Source organism: Vespa mandarinia, chromosome 9 (genome assembly GCF_050613455.1).
Source record: "Vespa mandarinia isolate Hongniang chromosome 9, ASM5061345v1, whole genome shotgun sequence".
NCBI lineage: Eukaryota > Metazoa > Arthropoda > Insecta > Hymenoptera > Vespidae > Vespa > Vespa mandarinia.
In genome coordinates, this window is record NC_140818.1 from 8,731,030 (window position 1) to 8,745,768 (window position 14,739).

General features: G+C 33.8%; 3 protein-coding genes and 1 long non-coding RNA gene across 9 annotated transcripts in view; 2 read left to right on the plus strand and 2 right to left on the minus strand.

The window, feature by feature from the left end:
• The window catches only part of LOC118439997 (uncharacterized), a 10,835-nt gene extending 9,275 nt beyond the window's left edge, over positions 1–1,560 (plus strand). For all 3 annotated transcript variants that reach the window (XM_085659372.1, XM_035862388.2, XM_035862387.2), the window contains exons 8-10: positions 169–295; positions 542–723; positions 1,315–1,560. In XM_085659372.1, the coding sequence (XP_085515498.1) occupies positions 169–295; positions 542–723; positions 1,315–1,560 (555 nt within the window). The remainder of the gene's footprint in view (positions 1–168; positions 296–541; positions 724–1,314) is intronic.
• Positions 847–2,839, minus strand: LOC118440008 (uncharacterized). Of its 3 annotated transcripts, none has more exons than XR_014982595.1 (2): positions 1,810–2,839; positions 847–1,601 (listed from the first exon to the last, which is right to left on the minus strand). It is a non-coding gene; the product is annotated as an uncharacterized LOC118440008 (long non-coding RNA). The 3 variants fall into 3 exon arrangements; XR_014982593.1 differs by having other exon boundaries at positions 2,102–2,242; XR_014982594.1 differs by having other exon boundaries at positions 847–2,003; positions 2,102–2,236.
• A 1,515-nt stretch (positions 2,840–4,354) lies between these two features.
• On the plus strand, positions 4,355–6,211 carry LOC118440003 (uncharacterized). Its single transcript, XM_035862423.2, has 2 exons — positions 4,355–5,226; positions 5,348–6,211. The coding sequence occupies exons 1-2, from the start codon at positions 5,098–5,100 to the stop codon at positions 6,209–6,211; spliced, it is 993 nt and encodes a 330-aa protein (XP_035718316.1). The 5' UTR covers positions 4,355–5,097.
• Positions 6,212–6,576: 365 nt separating this feature from the next.
• Positions 6,577–9,186, minus strand: LOC118440004 (afadin- and alpha-actinin-binding protein-like). Of its 2 annotated transcripts, none has more exons than XM_035862425.2 (6): positions 7,857–9,186; positions 7,611–7,775; positions 7,353–7,550; positions 7,071–7,202; positions 6,917–6,992; positions 6,577–6,791 (listed from the first exon to the last, which is right to left on the minus strand). In XM_035862425.2, exons 2-6 carry the CDS (start codon positions 7,746–7,748, stop codon positions 6,577–6,579), a joined length of 759 nt encoding a protein of 252 aa, XP_035718318.1. In that variant the 5' UTR covers positions 7,749–7,775; positions 7,857–9,186. The 2 variants fall into 2 exon arrangements, with proteins under 2 accessions (XP_035718318.1, XP_035718317.1); XM_035862424.2 differs by having other exon boundaries at positions 6,881–6,992; positions 7,857–9,181.
• Positions 9,187–14,739: the final 5,553 nt, after the last annotated feature.

Genomic DNA, 14,739 nt, shown 5'->3' on the forward strand with positions numbered 1-14,739 from the left:
TTTGTTTAAAAATACTAATGCTGACCATGGCTTTGATAAATATATTTTTTAAACTATATATTTTAAACTAACTTTCTCTATTATCACTTTTCGTTTCAACTCGTAATTGATCTTTCACTTTGGTCTCCTTTAACATCTATATTTTTTTTTTTTTATCCATTTTTACAGGGTGATACCTTGATACACTCGGTGTCAGCGAGAGGAGACTCACATGGCGAAGTTTTGGCCGAGTTACTGGCCCTAAAGACTAGTCAAGGGAACGCTGTCTTTGATCTCTCCAAATGCAACTACGATGGTTAGCATTATCATTAGCTATTCCTATCTATAAATCATAATCCTATTCAATCATAAAAAAGTTGTCGTTATTCTAAAGATTTTTATCTACTCGAATGAACGATTGTATATATATGTATATATATATATATATATATATATATATATATATATATATATATATGGATCGTAGACATATTTACCGAGAATCAATCAATTAGAGGGACTCATTCGTTTTATTTTTGTTTTTGGTTTTTTTTTTTTAAAGGAAGAACCGCTTTACACACGGCGGTAGAGTCCCACGATCCAACGGGAAGAGGTCCCAAGGCCGTAGCCACGGTTCGTTTGCTTCTAGACAATGGAGCGGATCTAAATATAAAGGACACCAAACGCGGCGACACAGTCTTGCACATGGCTGCCGCGCTCAGTTGTGATCCGGCTCTCGTCAAGGTATACATATGTGTATATATATGTATATAGTATACACATATACAAATAATATAGTTCCATATTTAGTAAGGTAGAGGATACACGAAATAAGAGTAATAAGAAGTAATAAGAAAAGTATAAAGATTCTCTATTTTCTCTTCTTAATTTAATTATTTTATATCTTATTTTATATTTTCAAAACAATGTAATTTAAAAGCAATCAATTTTCAACTTTATTTTCCTCTTCTTAATATATTTCAACAACTATATGTAAATTAATTTATATGCATAGTATTCATTGACTTTGTAACATTGTGTAGGACGCAATTCAATGTAATATAAAACATATCTCTATCACTTTCGTATCTTCCTCTTTTACATTGGTTGTTGATAATTATGCATACATGCACACACGTAATATGATAATATTATAATTGATCCTCGTCCTCTTGAGATCATTTAAACACTTAGCTATCATCCTTACGCTTGTACCATTTATTCTATTACGTTAGCGCGTATAAAAATAGAGTCTTATTTATACTACTACCACTACTATTACAGACTAAGAGAAGAGAGAGAGAGAGAGAGACAATAACGTTGTTATTTCAACAGGTGTTGTTAAGTAAAGCTAGTTCCAGCACGGTGAACGCGACAAATTACGAATACAACACTCCGTTGCATATGGCTGCCGCTGCTTCGTATTCGGTCCCTTTGGAAAGGCAAAAGGAAGTGTGCTGGCTCTTGACTCAGGCCGGAGGGCAGAGTAACATTCACAATAAGCAAGGGAAGACACCGCTCGCTTTGGTATCGGCCGGAAGGAAGGATCTCATCAGGCGGATCTTTTATAAGAAATTTTGACTCGACACGAGGCACGGAGACTGACATAACTTCGCTGTTTCCTACGATATGAAAATAATATTAAAAGAAAGAAAAGGAAACGAATTAAATTTAAAAAGAAAAAAGAAAGACAAAAAGGAAAGACTGAAGCGACTAAAGTCGAGATATTTCTGATACTCGATGTAGAGGCGCTTTTTTCGTTTAATTTTATTCTAATTTTTTTTTTTTTTAAGTAACCGATTACTGTTTACGGGTATACTACTTACTTACATACATATATATCGAGAAAAGATCGTTGTTTCTTCTTTTTTGTTTCGTTGTCTGATTTTTATTTAATACCTTCATGTTTAAGTCAATTGTATTATTTTCAACGATTCTTATTCGCACGATAATATTAATAATATTACTGCGAAGAAAACGTTTCGTACAATCTATTTCTCGATCTTGCCAATTTCTTAGATCTTCTTAGAGTATACGAAAACAAACGAAGAGAATTCGTTAGATATAAATTGTACAATAATATTTGTTATTATTTACGTTAGTACGTCTCTTTTGTACTTACTTTTATGTATTCATAGGTATCATTGTGTCGTACTCGCCGATAAATCATTAATCTCGATACAACGCTGTGATAATTATTGTACCGATTGTTCCATCGTCGTTTTAATATTTCTAATTTTTTCTTCTTATACTTCTTCTTTTTTCCATTTCACATAATATATATAGTCATAAATAAGTGCTTGGAAAAAGCTCTAACAATCTTCGTGTCGTTCATTACAGTATTTTCATTGTAAGAATCGTTAACAATCTCAGTGTCGATTAATCGTGCCAAATAATTAATAAGTGATAATTAAAAAAAATAAAAAAGAAAAAAAAAAAAGAAATAAAAAAAAAACGAAAAAGAAAGGAAGACATCTTAATATATCAAATAACAATCTCTGTGATCTCAAGTTTACGTACAGTAGTACATATCTCAAATTCGGAGCGTATTTTTTTTATATGAATCTAATTTTATTAAGTAGCAAAAAAAAAAGAAAAAGGAGAAATAATAAAAAACAAACGAAATGATAAATATCAGACAGGGTTATTCCATTCGATTCGAGCTAATAACTCGAGCGTTCCGTACTATTAACAGAAAATATAAGTAACATATGAAATTTGTATAAAATTATATTAATAACATAAAATAATTATATTTATTTCACCGAAACACAAAACACATTTAGGTATCTCTTTCTATCCCTCGCCTTTCTTTTTCTCCTCGCTCATATATAAAGAAAAAGAGATAGAGGAGGGTTGGGGGTGGGGGTGGGGGAGGGTTGGGAAGAGAGAAAAAGAAAGAGAAGAAGAATGAGATATGGTAGCAAAAGAAAACAGAAAAAAAGTCCCGAACGATGATGATGCTCGCAAAATAAGGAGACCGAGATACGTTAACGCGACATTTATACATATGTAAATAGCGAGCATATCTCCATGCATACAAATTACGGCTCTGGTATTCCCCTTCGGTAGTCAACCGCAAAGGATGTGGCAGTGTCTTCCCTCCTCTACCCTTCTTCCTCTTTCGATTCGTATCTCTAAACGAGATAGAAAGCGAGTTTTAAATGGGTTATTACGAAGCGTACGAGTCTGCTGTATTTAAATGATTAATTTTTCTCTTTTACGGAATCGTAAAACAACAACGAATGTTGTAACATATTGTAAGTTAGATCTATGAATACGTGCATGTAAACGCGCACATATGTATTTATTATTATTAAATATATGTACATTAAATAGATTTATATATTCGTCGGCAAGGCCGATAGTTAAAAAAAAAAAAAAATATTTATATATATATATATATGTATATATATACATATATATGTATTTACTATATACAGACGCGTGTGTCGCATTTCTTAATTGTTATCTCTCTTGTTTTTCGTCTTCTCTCTTTCTTATCTTTTTCTTCTTCGAATCGAAATGTCTTTCAGTCAATGTTGTACGTTAGTAGAATTTTAATAAGCGAAAGATTTATTGATATCGTCTCAAGCCTAATCTAAATTTCAATTTCTCGCGCAATTTGCGCGTATTACTGGCTTACATTACTCCAGGAATTCGGAATAAATTAATTTACGCTAATATCGAATCTAGAGGAACGTCATGATTATGCGGCTGCAGGTGTAGATAATATATATCTACATCTGCATGTACATAATGTGCATAAACACGTCAAGAAATAAGTACGATCGAGTCGATTCATCTAATATAAAATCGACTTTATGACGATATCGTCTGCAACACCCTATATATATATATATATATATATATATATTTATATTTAACTCTAGCGAAACGGAAAAGATATAAGGAAACTTTTCATCGTGGTTTGATGATTTCGAGGAAGAATGAAAAGTCTGCGTTTCCTCAAAAATCCTTCTTTTTCTTTCTTTCTTTCTTTCTTTTTTTTTCTTTTTATAGACAATAAGAAAAATAGAATTAATAGGAAGAAATTAGAAAAAAAAAATTCTTCAAACTAAATGTTTCAAAATTTCAAAAACAATAAAAGCCAATATATCTCGACCGTACTTTCTTCCGATACGATATTTTTAATTATCTTCGCCAAATGAAACGGATATAATAAATATTTTCTATTTTTTAATATCTGCACGATAAGTAACTATCGTTATAGACGCAAGAAGAAAAGAGTTGTATTCTCTACTTGTAGAGATCTTTCTTATATTTTTATGACATCCGAAAAGAATAGGAAAAATAATTGGAACATCCAACATAGAATTACAACAAAAGTTATCGTCGAATAATGAAATGTAGTTCCACGCATGGGCTACGCCAGCAGGATATTCTGACCGTAAAAGTCTCCTCCTCTCACATTGACGAACTTGAAACGCAATGCAAAGTTTCGAGTCCAGTTTGTCGACGTTACAGTCGTTGAGTTATATCGAGTATAATCGTTCACGATTTTGATGGTAACGTTTATGCGTTCAAATATATTTCAACGGTAAGCTCGATAACGAGGACGTCACTCATCGTAAAAAGCGGTACGAAAGAACTGTCCATCTTCATCGAGAGAGAAAGAGAGAAAGAAAAAGCAGAGAGAAGTGTAAACGAAAAGGACATGGAGACACGGATGAATAAAATAGTTTGACTTTCGTAGTGCTCGATCTCAATCATGTTTGGAGAATCGGACGGTTCGTAAAGGAAAAGATTTGTTTGATCTCGACAGAGATTTTCAACGATATCTCGAAGAATAATTAAACGTAATTCGGTGATAAAAGTGAATTAAAGTTATCTCTATCTGGTAAAGAGAAGATTACTATCTCGGATAGTCTCGGAAGAAAATACGATCTTCAATTTTGGACCCTTCGTAAGAAATCGTAACGAATGTGATCTCTAATCAAAGTGAAGATAAAAGAAAAATCGATATTCTTATTTTTTTTCCACCGGAAACGAGTGAGTCCTGGAAAGAGTAAATCTTGGTAAAATCTTTGGAAATTATTATATTGATGTAATAATTATATATACGAACCATTAAAAGGATAAAATCACCAAGGAAATATGTCGGGAGTTAAAGATATATTAATAACGGCATTTACATTGCTATTATCATTTAGCTTGGTGGCTTCCATTGGCGAAGAGTGTAAGATCGATAATAAACGCGTTACATGCCAGTGCGATGGGACTCAGGTATACATATATATATATATATATATATATAGACACACAAACACACACACGCGCATTTCGAAATTGTTCTCACCTATTATCTCGCACTCGCTCGTTCTAATCCATTTATGTTTTGTTTTAGAAGTTGTATCTACCAGACGAATACAATTATAAGAACGTGACGAGTCTGAGTTTATCGTCGTGCTTGACGGCAAATCTACTCTTCTCCAGTTTCACCGAGGAAAATCAACTCGAAGAACTCGTTGTAAAGAACATTAACGAACTTTTTACTTTGGAGTTGTTTCTTAATTCGGTCGAATTGAAACGATTCGAATTGTCGAATATAAAGAGAATACCTTTTGTCATGCACGACACATTTTTGAATATAAAAAACATCGAACACTTTGAGATACGAAATGTTCACATCGATTATTTCGAAGAACAGTTTACGGCGATTAAAACGAACCACTTTGTTATGGCTAATGTTACGATATCTCGTATGGAAGGATTCAATATCTCGGAAAAGGGTGAAACATTGCAAATAATCAATTGCGAATTTCGAAACATCTCGACGTTGTTAAACTTTGGACACTTTTCCAAAGTGGAGATCGTTAATTCGAAATTTGCGTTGCAAAAATCGGGAAATCTTTCGATTGGAAGCGAACTAGCGATAATTCGAGACAATATTTTCTTTAACGTAAGCATGAATGTCTTCGCTGCAAAGAATATAAAGATAAATAGCACGTGTGCAGATGGTAAAAGTTCTCTCAGACTGTCGTCGAATAAAATCGAGAGTTACGGTAACAGATTGCCCACAGCTATCATTTACACGAGAGGTCAACCGTCAAACCAATCGCCAATCGTTTTGGAAAGCAACAATACCATTTGCAAAGCAGGCAATTGCAAATGTCCAAAAAGCAATGGTGAAAATGCAAATAGACCGACCATAATCATATGTTTCTTTGAGATACTTTTATTCTTCACGTATTCGACAGTTCGTCCGTAATTAATTCGATCTAAACGACGTCCGTGTATTCACCGAAGAACTGACATAATCCAAAATCTACACAACAATTTAGTTTATTCGAAATATACAAAATTCTAAAAATATCTAATAAATATCAGTATTACTACGTAAAAATATTTTACTACAAAAACCATCGTTATTAGGAACTATTTTATTATGTATGTGATTAGTGTATAAATTATGCGTAAGAATGCACTTCATAGACGGGATATATAATCTTTCGAAAACAATCAGTGCATTACAGAGGTATGATATGATCGATTCGTTATTTTCTATTATCGTATTAAATCTCATCCACATCTTCGTATCATCGCGAATATCGTCATTAATCTATATAGTTTTATTCATGCATCCGTATCGGTCCAAACTCCAGATGCTTCCATTTGCAAATCGATAGCAGTGGAATGAAGCGATAACGAGTCTTTTAAGTCATTAATCTCTTGTAACATCAGTCTGTTATTTTCTTCTAAACGGCATATCGTTTGTTTATACAACATTACTTCTTTTTCATGATCAGTCTGTACCTTTTGTATTACTTTGTCTTTAGGTACATATGTACCTACATGAAAATACAAAGAAAAGGATTGAAAAGCATTAATTAATAATAATTATAGAGTAAGTAATAATAAATTTTGAAACTATATGAACCAGTAGATTTCTGTAACTGTTCCCGTAGTTTATTACCGCTCTGTATGATCCTTCTTAATTCGTGTTCGTGTTGACTGTCCTTCGATAACGATTGCTTCTTTAACTTGGTTACCTACAGTTTAAGACTAACTTGTTAGATATTCTACATTTGATATTAAAAATAAATCATATATAACTTATAGTTGGTCACCTCATTTTTTTCTTGTTTTAAATCACGTAAAATGGCATCATTTTGTACTTTGAGTCTTCTTTCCTTTTCCCGTATTTGTGCTAACATGGTATGTCCTTTCTGCAATTCTTCTTTGAGTCGTTTAACATGATTCTATATTTAAAACGAATCTATTAATTGTTACACGAACGATTAATTATTATAAAATTATCATAAATATTACTTACTGTTCGAGGTATATCCCTATGCAGCATGTAATTATATGTAATATGAATAAAAATCTTATAACTTTGATAATCTTACCTTCAAATTATTATTGTCATTTGAAATCTTTGCATAAGTATCATTTAGTTCATCGTGGGACTTCATTAACATCCTATGTTTATGTATTAACTTCCATAATGAATTTATTAATGTCATAGAAATTTCCTTTAGCGATTCTATTGATTCAATTCCACTGTTATCTACATTCACTGGTGAAATATTAAAAGATTCTAACTCCTATAAATAGATATCATTGAATGAACATTATATGTAATTAAATTTCTTCTTTTATCTTACCTCTGCCAAAATAGATAAAGATTCTTCTAGATTATTTGTAGTGCAAAAGCTTTTTTCTTGATTACCCAAATGTCGTTTCATAGCCAGAGCTGCTTTAAAATTTCTTACGGAAGAAAGATTTTGGAATTCTGTCGACATACTTTCTCTGATCTTTATACGATCTATCTGTGAAAATTATAATCCAAATTTAATAAGATTTAAATATATTCGATATAGATCTCATTAAACTATATGAGATCAACATACCTCTTATAAATATTTCTGCGATGTTAATATTATAAACACTATGATATAGATAATATAAAATCGCTAATAATCATCGACAACGGAGAAATAAATAAGTATTCTAATGAAACGACGTCCGGACATGTAAGAACATATAACCGAAAAGATAGGACGAAAATAAACACGAGTATCTAAGTTTAAAACCGTTCATTATCTTTTGCTCGAAGCGTGTGTGACTAAAGCGACAGGTATGGACAAAATATGAACTACAGGCATAATCGAGGAAAACATTGTCGTCAATAATTTATATGTGGATCTATCGTATCAAAAGTTTCAATAGACAATATAAATTTCCCGCTTAACCTAACAATCGAATTATAGAAATGGCGTTAAGGTTATTCACTACCCATTCTTCTATTATGGTTAACACCATCAATAAGTAGAGAAATAATTCTTGAATGATTTTCGATAAACAAAGTCTCGTTTTAAGGACGAAGATTTAATCTAGGACATATCTTTTTCGAATCTTTGACAAAGTTTTATTTTCTTTGAAAAAATTCATCTAAAGGAATGATATTCTTCCACAATAGTTTATGTACAAATGAAACGCTTTTTCGAAAAAAGATATGTTCTAGATGTAACCTTGGTCTTTAAAATGAGAATTTGTCTATTAAAATTGATTAACAATAATGCTTGTTTTCATTGTTGAAATAAATACTACCGTTTTCGATAATTATTCGCTTAGAAAAAGTTTTGATCTGTGGCGCCTCTCGAAATTTACGGCGAAAGAGAAGAAGTTCATAACTTCCCCCCCCCCCGCCCCACTATTGATTTTCATATACACGCTTGAATGATGTATTACGCCGTGAAGTAGCGATGGTCTACTTATCTCTGCTATTTTTGCGTGCATAAATAGCTGATCTTAAGATTTTCTGAACATTTCCAAACGCAAAGAAGAAATATACGTTCTCACAAATGTTCGCACGAAGAAGCTACGATAACCCGGTCACTCTTTCGACAGATAATTCTGTGGCAAAAATGTGCTTTTTCTTAATTTTGATAATTATCGGAGTTAGTTTTTTTTTTTTTTTTTGTTTTACTACAATGCTTGAAGGTCGAAACTTTTCCTTTATAAATGTGAAAACTTATTAAATTAATACTTTCGATAATTTTATAATCAAACATTCTTTAACAAAACTTTTTAATTAATTTGCCTTTAGAGACGTATAATCTGATCATATGATTGTTTTTTTTTTTTTTTTACTTCTGTCACATGTACCACTATTTTTACTACGTAGAAAAATTTCTATTACATATTAACTCGATTGTTAGATTGTACGAGAGAAGTAGTATGATAATGCGAAAAACTTATACACGATGCTATAGAGGTGCATAGTGGCTTTAGTATTACCCCATTGCACTTATAGTTCATATTTTGTCCACAAGTGTCGCTGAAGTTACATGCGCTACAAACGGATGGTAACTAATAACCTTTTTTGCAAAATAATTTCCAACAATACCACATGGTGGCTCTAGGGTGTTTGTTTCGTATGACCTTCTTGAAACGCGTTTTGTAACAATAAAAATTGTTCTTCTCGAACATCTTTCGTAAGATTAAATCGATTTTTCGTTCGTATTAAAAATGAAAAAAATGAAATTTATTTTCTTACGCTATTTTCTATGTACAAACACGAACCTTATTCATAACAAATCAGAATATTTAGAAGGTAAAAACAAATTATTTTATACTTTCTTTGTCCATAGGATTAAAAGATAAATCGTATCAAAGTCTTTATCAAAGATTGATTTTATAACATATTAACAATTAAATTTTACAATATATATATATATATACAGACACATGCATACATCTCGTTGGTTTTAAAAATGGAAAAAGCGTTCTAACGACGAACCTGAAATACATCGGATTAGTAAGTACCAAAGCAATTAAACGTTATATAGGATTCTTATATTTCTAATATCTATTTGATTTACTGTACGAGGAGTACAGTAGAATATAAAAATAGTAAAAAAAGCTTTGTGAAAGCACTTTTTCTCTTAGCTGCGGCAGGAACACTAATCCGGCGTACGTGATCTTTAAAAGCATCGGGGATTAGTGAGATAAATCTCCAAGCTAGTGTGCACTGGACACAGGATCTTCCCTATAGAAACCTTTTCTAGAAATTACGTCTCTCTCTCTCTCTCTCTCTCTCTCTCTTCCTCTTTAATATTTCATATTCTTTTAAACGACGTTCGATTTGAAAAGCATTAGTCATCGAAGCAAATAAGAAAAAAGATATAATATATTAACGACGAGAGAAACAAATGTATTTTTCTATTTAGCCCTACTCGTCGTATAGAACAAATTAACGATAAGAAATTTCTCTCAATCTGTTTATCTCGAAAAATGTAACATCATTCCTAAAGCCGAGTAAGTACTGTATCCCCATGTATTTTGTTAGGTCAACGTTGTCATCTCGGCTTACCAAGAGAGGGAGGAAGAAGACCGAGGTAACACGAGTAGCTCAATATTTGACACACGTCAAACGGTTAAGAGAGTTAGGAACTTTGGTTGTTAGGTGGAACGTATGTACGTACGGACACGCATACATCGATTACGCAACAAGACACATGTCACGTCACACGTGTATCAAAGACCAGACAAAATTCTTCGCTTCACCGAACTAGATTTTTTTTTTGGGACCGTTTCTTTCCAAAGGATTTTTCTTCTACTCGAATATCCGAAAAGATCTCCTCTCTCTCTCTCTCTCTCTCTCTCTCTCTAAGTTTTTGTACTAATCTTGAATTTTAAGCTAAGCTAGCTTTTTTGTTTTATTTATTTTTAAGATATTCTATTTTCAGAAATAATATCTATCTATAGATATAATTATTTTGTGATTTGCTCTCGAATGAAATCGTTTTTGATAAATTCAATGTTAAAGTGGATATTGAAGTTGACGATAACTTATTATGGTCTCACCCTATATGTATTACGAATGCACGCAATTTTAAGATCGTAGAATCCGACGGACTCTGAAGACATTCGCCTGACAAAGTTGTGGAGAGTCAAACTCCCGAGAATTTTGACGGGTCAGTAACACCAAAAACATTTATGTCCTCCCATCCGCTATTCTTACCCGGCGAACACAGTTATTTTTGGCTAATGTTAGGTACCCCCCTACCCTTCCCTTGTACACGTTTCATTGCTTTTCTCCTAATTATACCAATTCAGGGAGGACCTAAAAATATGACCTCGAAAATTAGCAATGGCGAGACCGAACGTTTTTCTCTTTCTCTGTCTTTTCTTCGAAAGGAGAACGGGGTACTACATCCACGTAATCTATATTGGCCTATACGAAATAATATTACGTATAGTACGTTTTTCTAGGTTCACATGGGGGAATAAGAAATGGACACCGCTTAGTTTAGACTAATGTAGTTGATTTGTGGGATAACAGAAGATTACCGTCACCGTGGGTGGTAATGAGTGCACTTGTTACCGAAGAAGGGTCCTTTTACTGTCGGATGGCAAATGAAGTTTTTGGTGGGTCCGTAGGATAGTCCAGGGGGCCGACAGATGTTCCTCTCTTAAGTCAGTCTACCTCGTTCACGGGCCATTTACTTCGATATGTATCTCGATGGTAACTTTCTAACGACGGTAGATCATTGGTAAAGCATACAAATTAAATCCTTTAATAATTTTCAATAGATAATCATTATATAATTCTAATAAATGTCGTAATCTATAATATCTAACGAATGACGTAATGTGCAATCCTTTTCTTTTTTATGGTGTTAATCTTTTCTCTTTTTTTCTTTTTTTTTTTTTTTTTTTTTTTTTTACTATTAAAACTGTACGCTTCTTCCAAGGCGTTGCTTTTACGACACACATAACATTATCGTAAAGAATTAAAAGTCTCGATTTAGACGAGTCGACGAAATTCCCGACGAAGTGAAAAGCATAAAGTTGAAGGCGGCTTTAAATTTTTCTGAGAGCAGAGACTAGTCTTTAGTCCGGAGCTCACGTCGTCTATCGAACATAATCGAAGCAATATTTCAGAGCAGTAATGTTATGACACAAGGAACGTTTTTATGCGTTTCCTTTCGAGAAGGCAACCGTCTCTCCCCTTGAATACCCGAAACGAGTCCCTAAAACACCCACGTCTTTAACTTGATGCTTCACTTATCCGGTTCCTTCCTATATAGTCTACCAAAAATACTGGGAATTAATGCACCGCTCTGCGAGTTAATGCATCCGTTTAAATCATAGCGTCGCGTCGGTCCTTACTCGCCAATAAATGTAATATATTTTAAATAGAAATTTCACACCCCTGATAATCGTGACAATAAGTCATCTACACACACACAAACACATACACACACACACACACACATACACACACACATATATGTATGTATGTAAATGCGTACCTTTCTTAAAGATACTTTTATAAACATTCATGAATTGATATATTTACATTGCGTGAGAATATTAAAAGAGATAGAACGGAAAAATTTCAGAGGAAATAAAATGATATGAAAATAAGCATAGAGAGGTCGAGAATTCGAGAATTCCCAGAAGCTTCGAAAAGTCGGATGGCCCGGCAGGCACTTTTCTCGTGAATGAAGGAGGGTGGCCCTACACTTACACCAGCGAAGGTACACAGAGGGTGCTTCTGCGATACCTCAAAAGTCGACGAGCGACGCGCGTTAGCACCGTCTGAAGTGTGAAACACGGCGCGAACAAAAGTCCAGCCGGACGTTTTACGAGCGAGCATCTGGAAAATGCTTCGGCGAGTTGTATTAACCGAAAACTTCCGCGACTATTACACGACCATGGGATAGAGGGAGAAGAGAAATGGACCGACTAACCAAGGAAGAGAGAAAGGAAGCGCTTTGAAATCTGATTCGAATTAGGAACTATGCGTTAAGTCGACGGAACGGTCGTGTTTTTCGATATACCCCACGTTTCTCCCGCATTTACGTATTGCGAACCATCACACCCACGCGAGCTTCAAGAGTGGGAGAATGAGAACACAAATGGGATATAGTTCCGAGAGATTTTGATCATTTTTCTAACATCTCGAAGAATCCATAAGGAAATATCCATCGAAAATTTGGTGTACTTGTTCGTTCGAGGGTGGTAACGTTGCTCGACTTTATATCCACGTCTAGACTCAACAGCCCCAAGTGTCACGAACGTGCCCGAGCACCATCTTACCATTTTATATGCGATACAGAACGAGAAGAGCGATACAGGTCGAAGTCGTCTATATCGATCCATTTATTATATTACATCTACCTACTCGATATAGAAGTACTATTTTAAGAGTTATTTATCGATGTCATGGCACTCGGGTCAAATTATCATTACGATATCTTCTCTTCCTTTCGAAAAGGAACTTGTGTCCTACGATATATTCTTGAAAATCTATTATGCAGAACGTGTATCATGCGAGCATTTTCTTCACCAAATGAAATTATATCTAAATAAGTATATTGAGACGAGTGAGAGAGAGAGAGAGAGAGAGAGAAAAAGGTAAGAGGAAAATCTACTTGAGGTTTTGGCCTTCTAAATTTGCCGATAATGCGAAGGCTAACGTTGATGGATGGGAACAGATGCATTCGACGTGCTTCAAGGGACGTGTCCTGTTTTGAAAACGTGCCGATATTGCGCTAAAGACACCGATGAACTTTACAAGCTTTTCAGGCTTTTCTAACAGAAAATCTCTGTTTTAGGCACCCTCTCTTTTTCTCTTTTTCCCGCGGCATCGGTTTCCTTGTTTGTGAGATCTCTGAAAAGACACTTTTAAAGACACTTCCATAAATTGACACGGAGTCTCAGCTGTCCTATCCATTTATCTCCGTTAAGAACCACGCGCGATGACTCTGTTAATGTTGATCACACGCCGGAAGAAGATATTCCCTTGGCAATTTAATAATAAGATTATACTCTCACAAAATCCAAAATCGAAAGTAAGAATTCATATCTTTATCATATGCGCTATGGTTTATTACCAAGTTTTTAATATTATATGCCTATTATATCCTTTCTTCTTTCTCTTTTATCTCTCTCTCTCTCTCTCTCTCTCTCTCTTTGTTCTTGTCTTAGATCACTCACAAAGGAGTTTTCTTTTTCTTCTCGCGGCATAATACACCGTAGTCGTCTATTAAGCTCCCGTAGAGAAAGTTAAGAGTCTAAAATTGCTAACATAAATCAGTAAGCGTATTTTGCCGCGGCACATTACATGCAAGAAGGAGCGAAATACGTTAAAATGACTTTTTACAGAAGCTAAGAGTCCCACTCAGAAGGGGCTGGATTTTACGCTACTCGAGCTACTTGAAATTTTAGTTAAGTTAAGGCGGACCAGCCGGAAGCGACACTTCGAACGTGATAATTGTACGCCAGCTGTCGACTTCGTTTTCCTTTCTACTTGAGAATGCCTTACCAAGCGAATCTATTACGAATAACTTCTTTATTATATAAAGTATTAAAAAAGTATTCGAGTCATATACTAGTACAAAAATTATAACAGATCTTTGAGCATTCCTTTGAATTTTAATTAAAATTTGCGATGCTATTAAAAAAAAAAAAAATTGTAAATTTCAATTCAACAAAATGTATGAAAGTATAAAAATGGAAGGTTTGAGAGATTTGGGAAATTGTATTAAATTCCTTTCGATTCGATTGTAAATGAATCTACGAATGATCAACAGCTAACTGCGAATTTCCTCGCTAAATTGCTTTGCCGACCGTGATCAGTTTAACCGAGGTTTTGAAAGCACTTTGTAACTCGAAACGATATGCCAAGAGTTTGCTACGTAAAATAATTAATATCCTACGAATGTATGAACAACGAAGTCACACTTTCAGTATAAATACTCAGAACGCATATATACATGT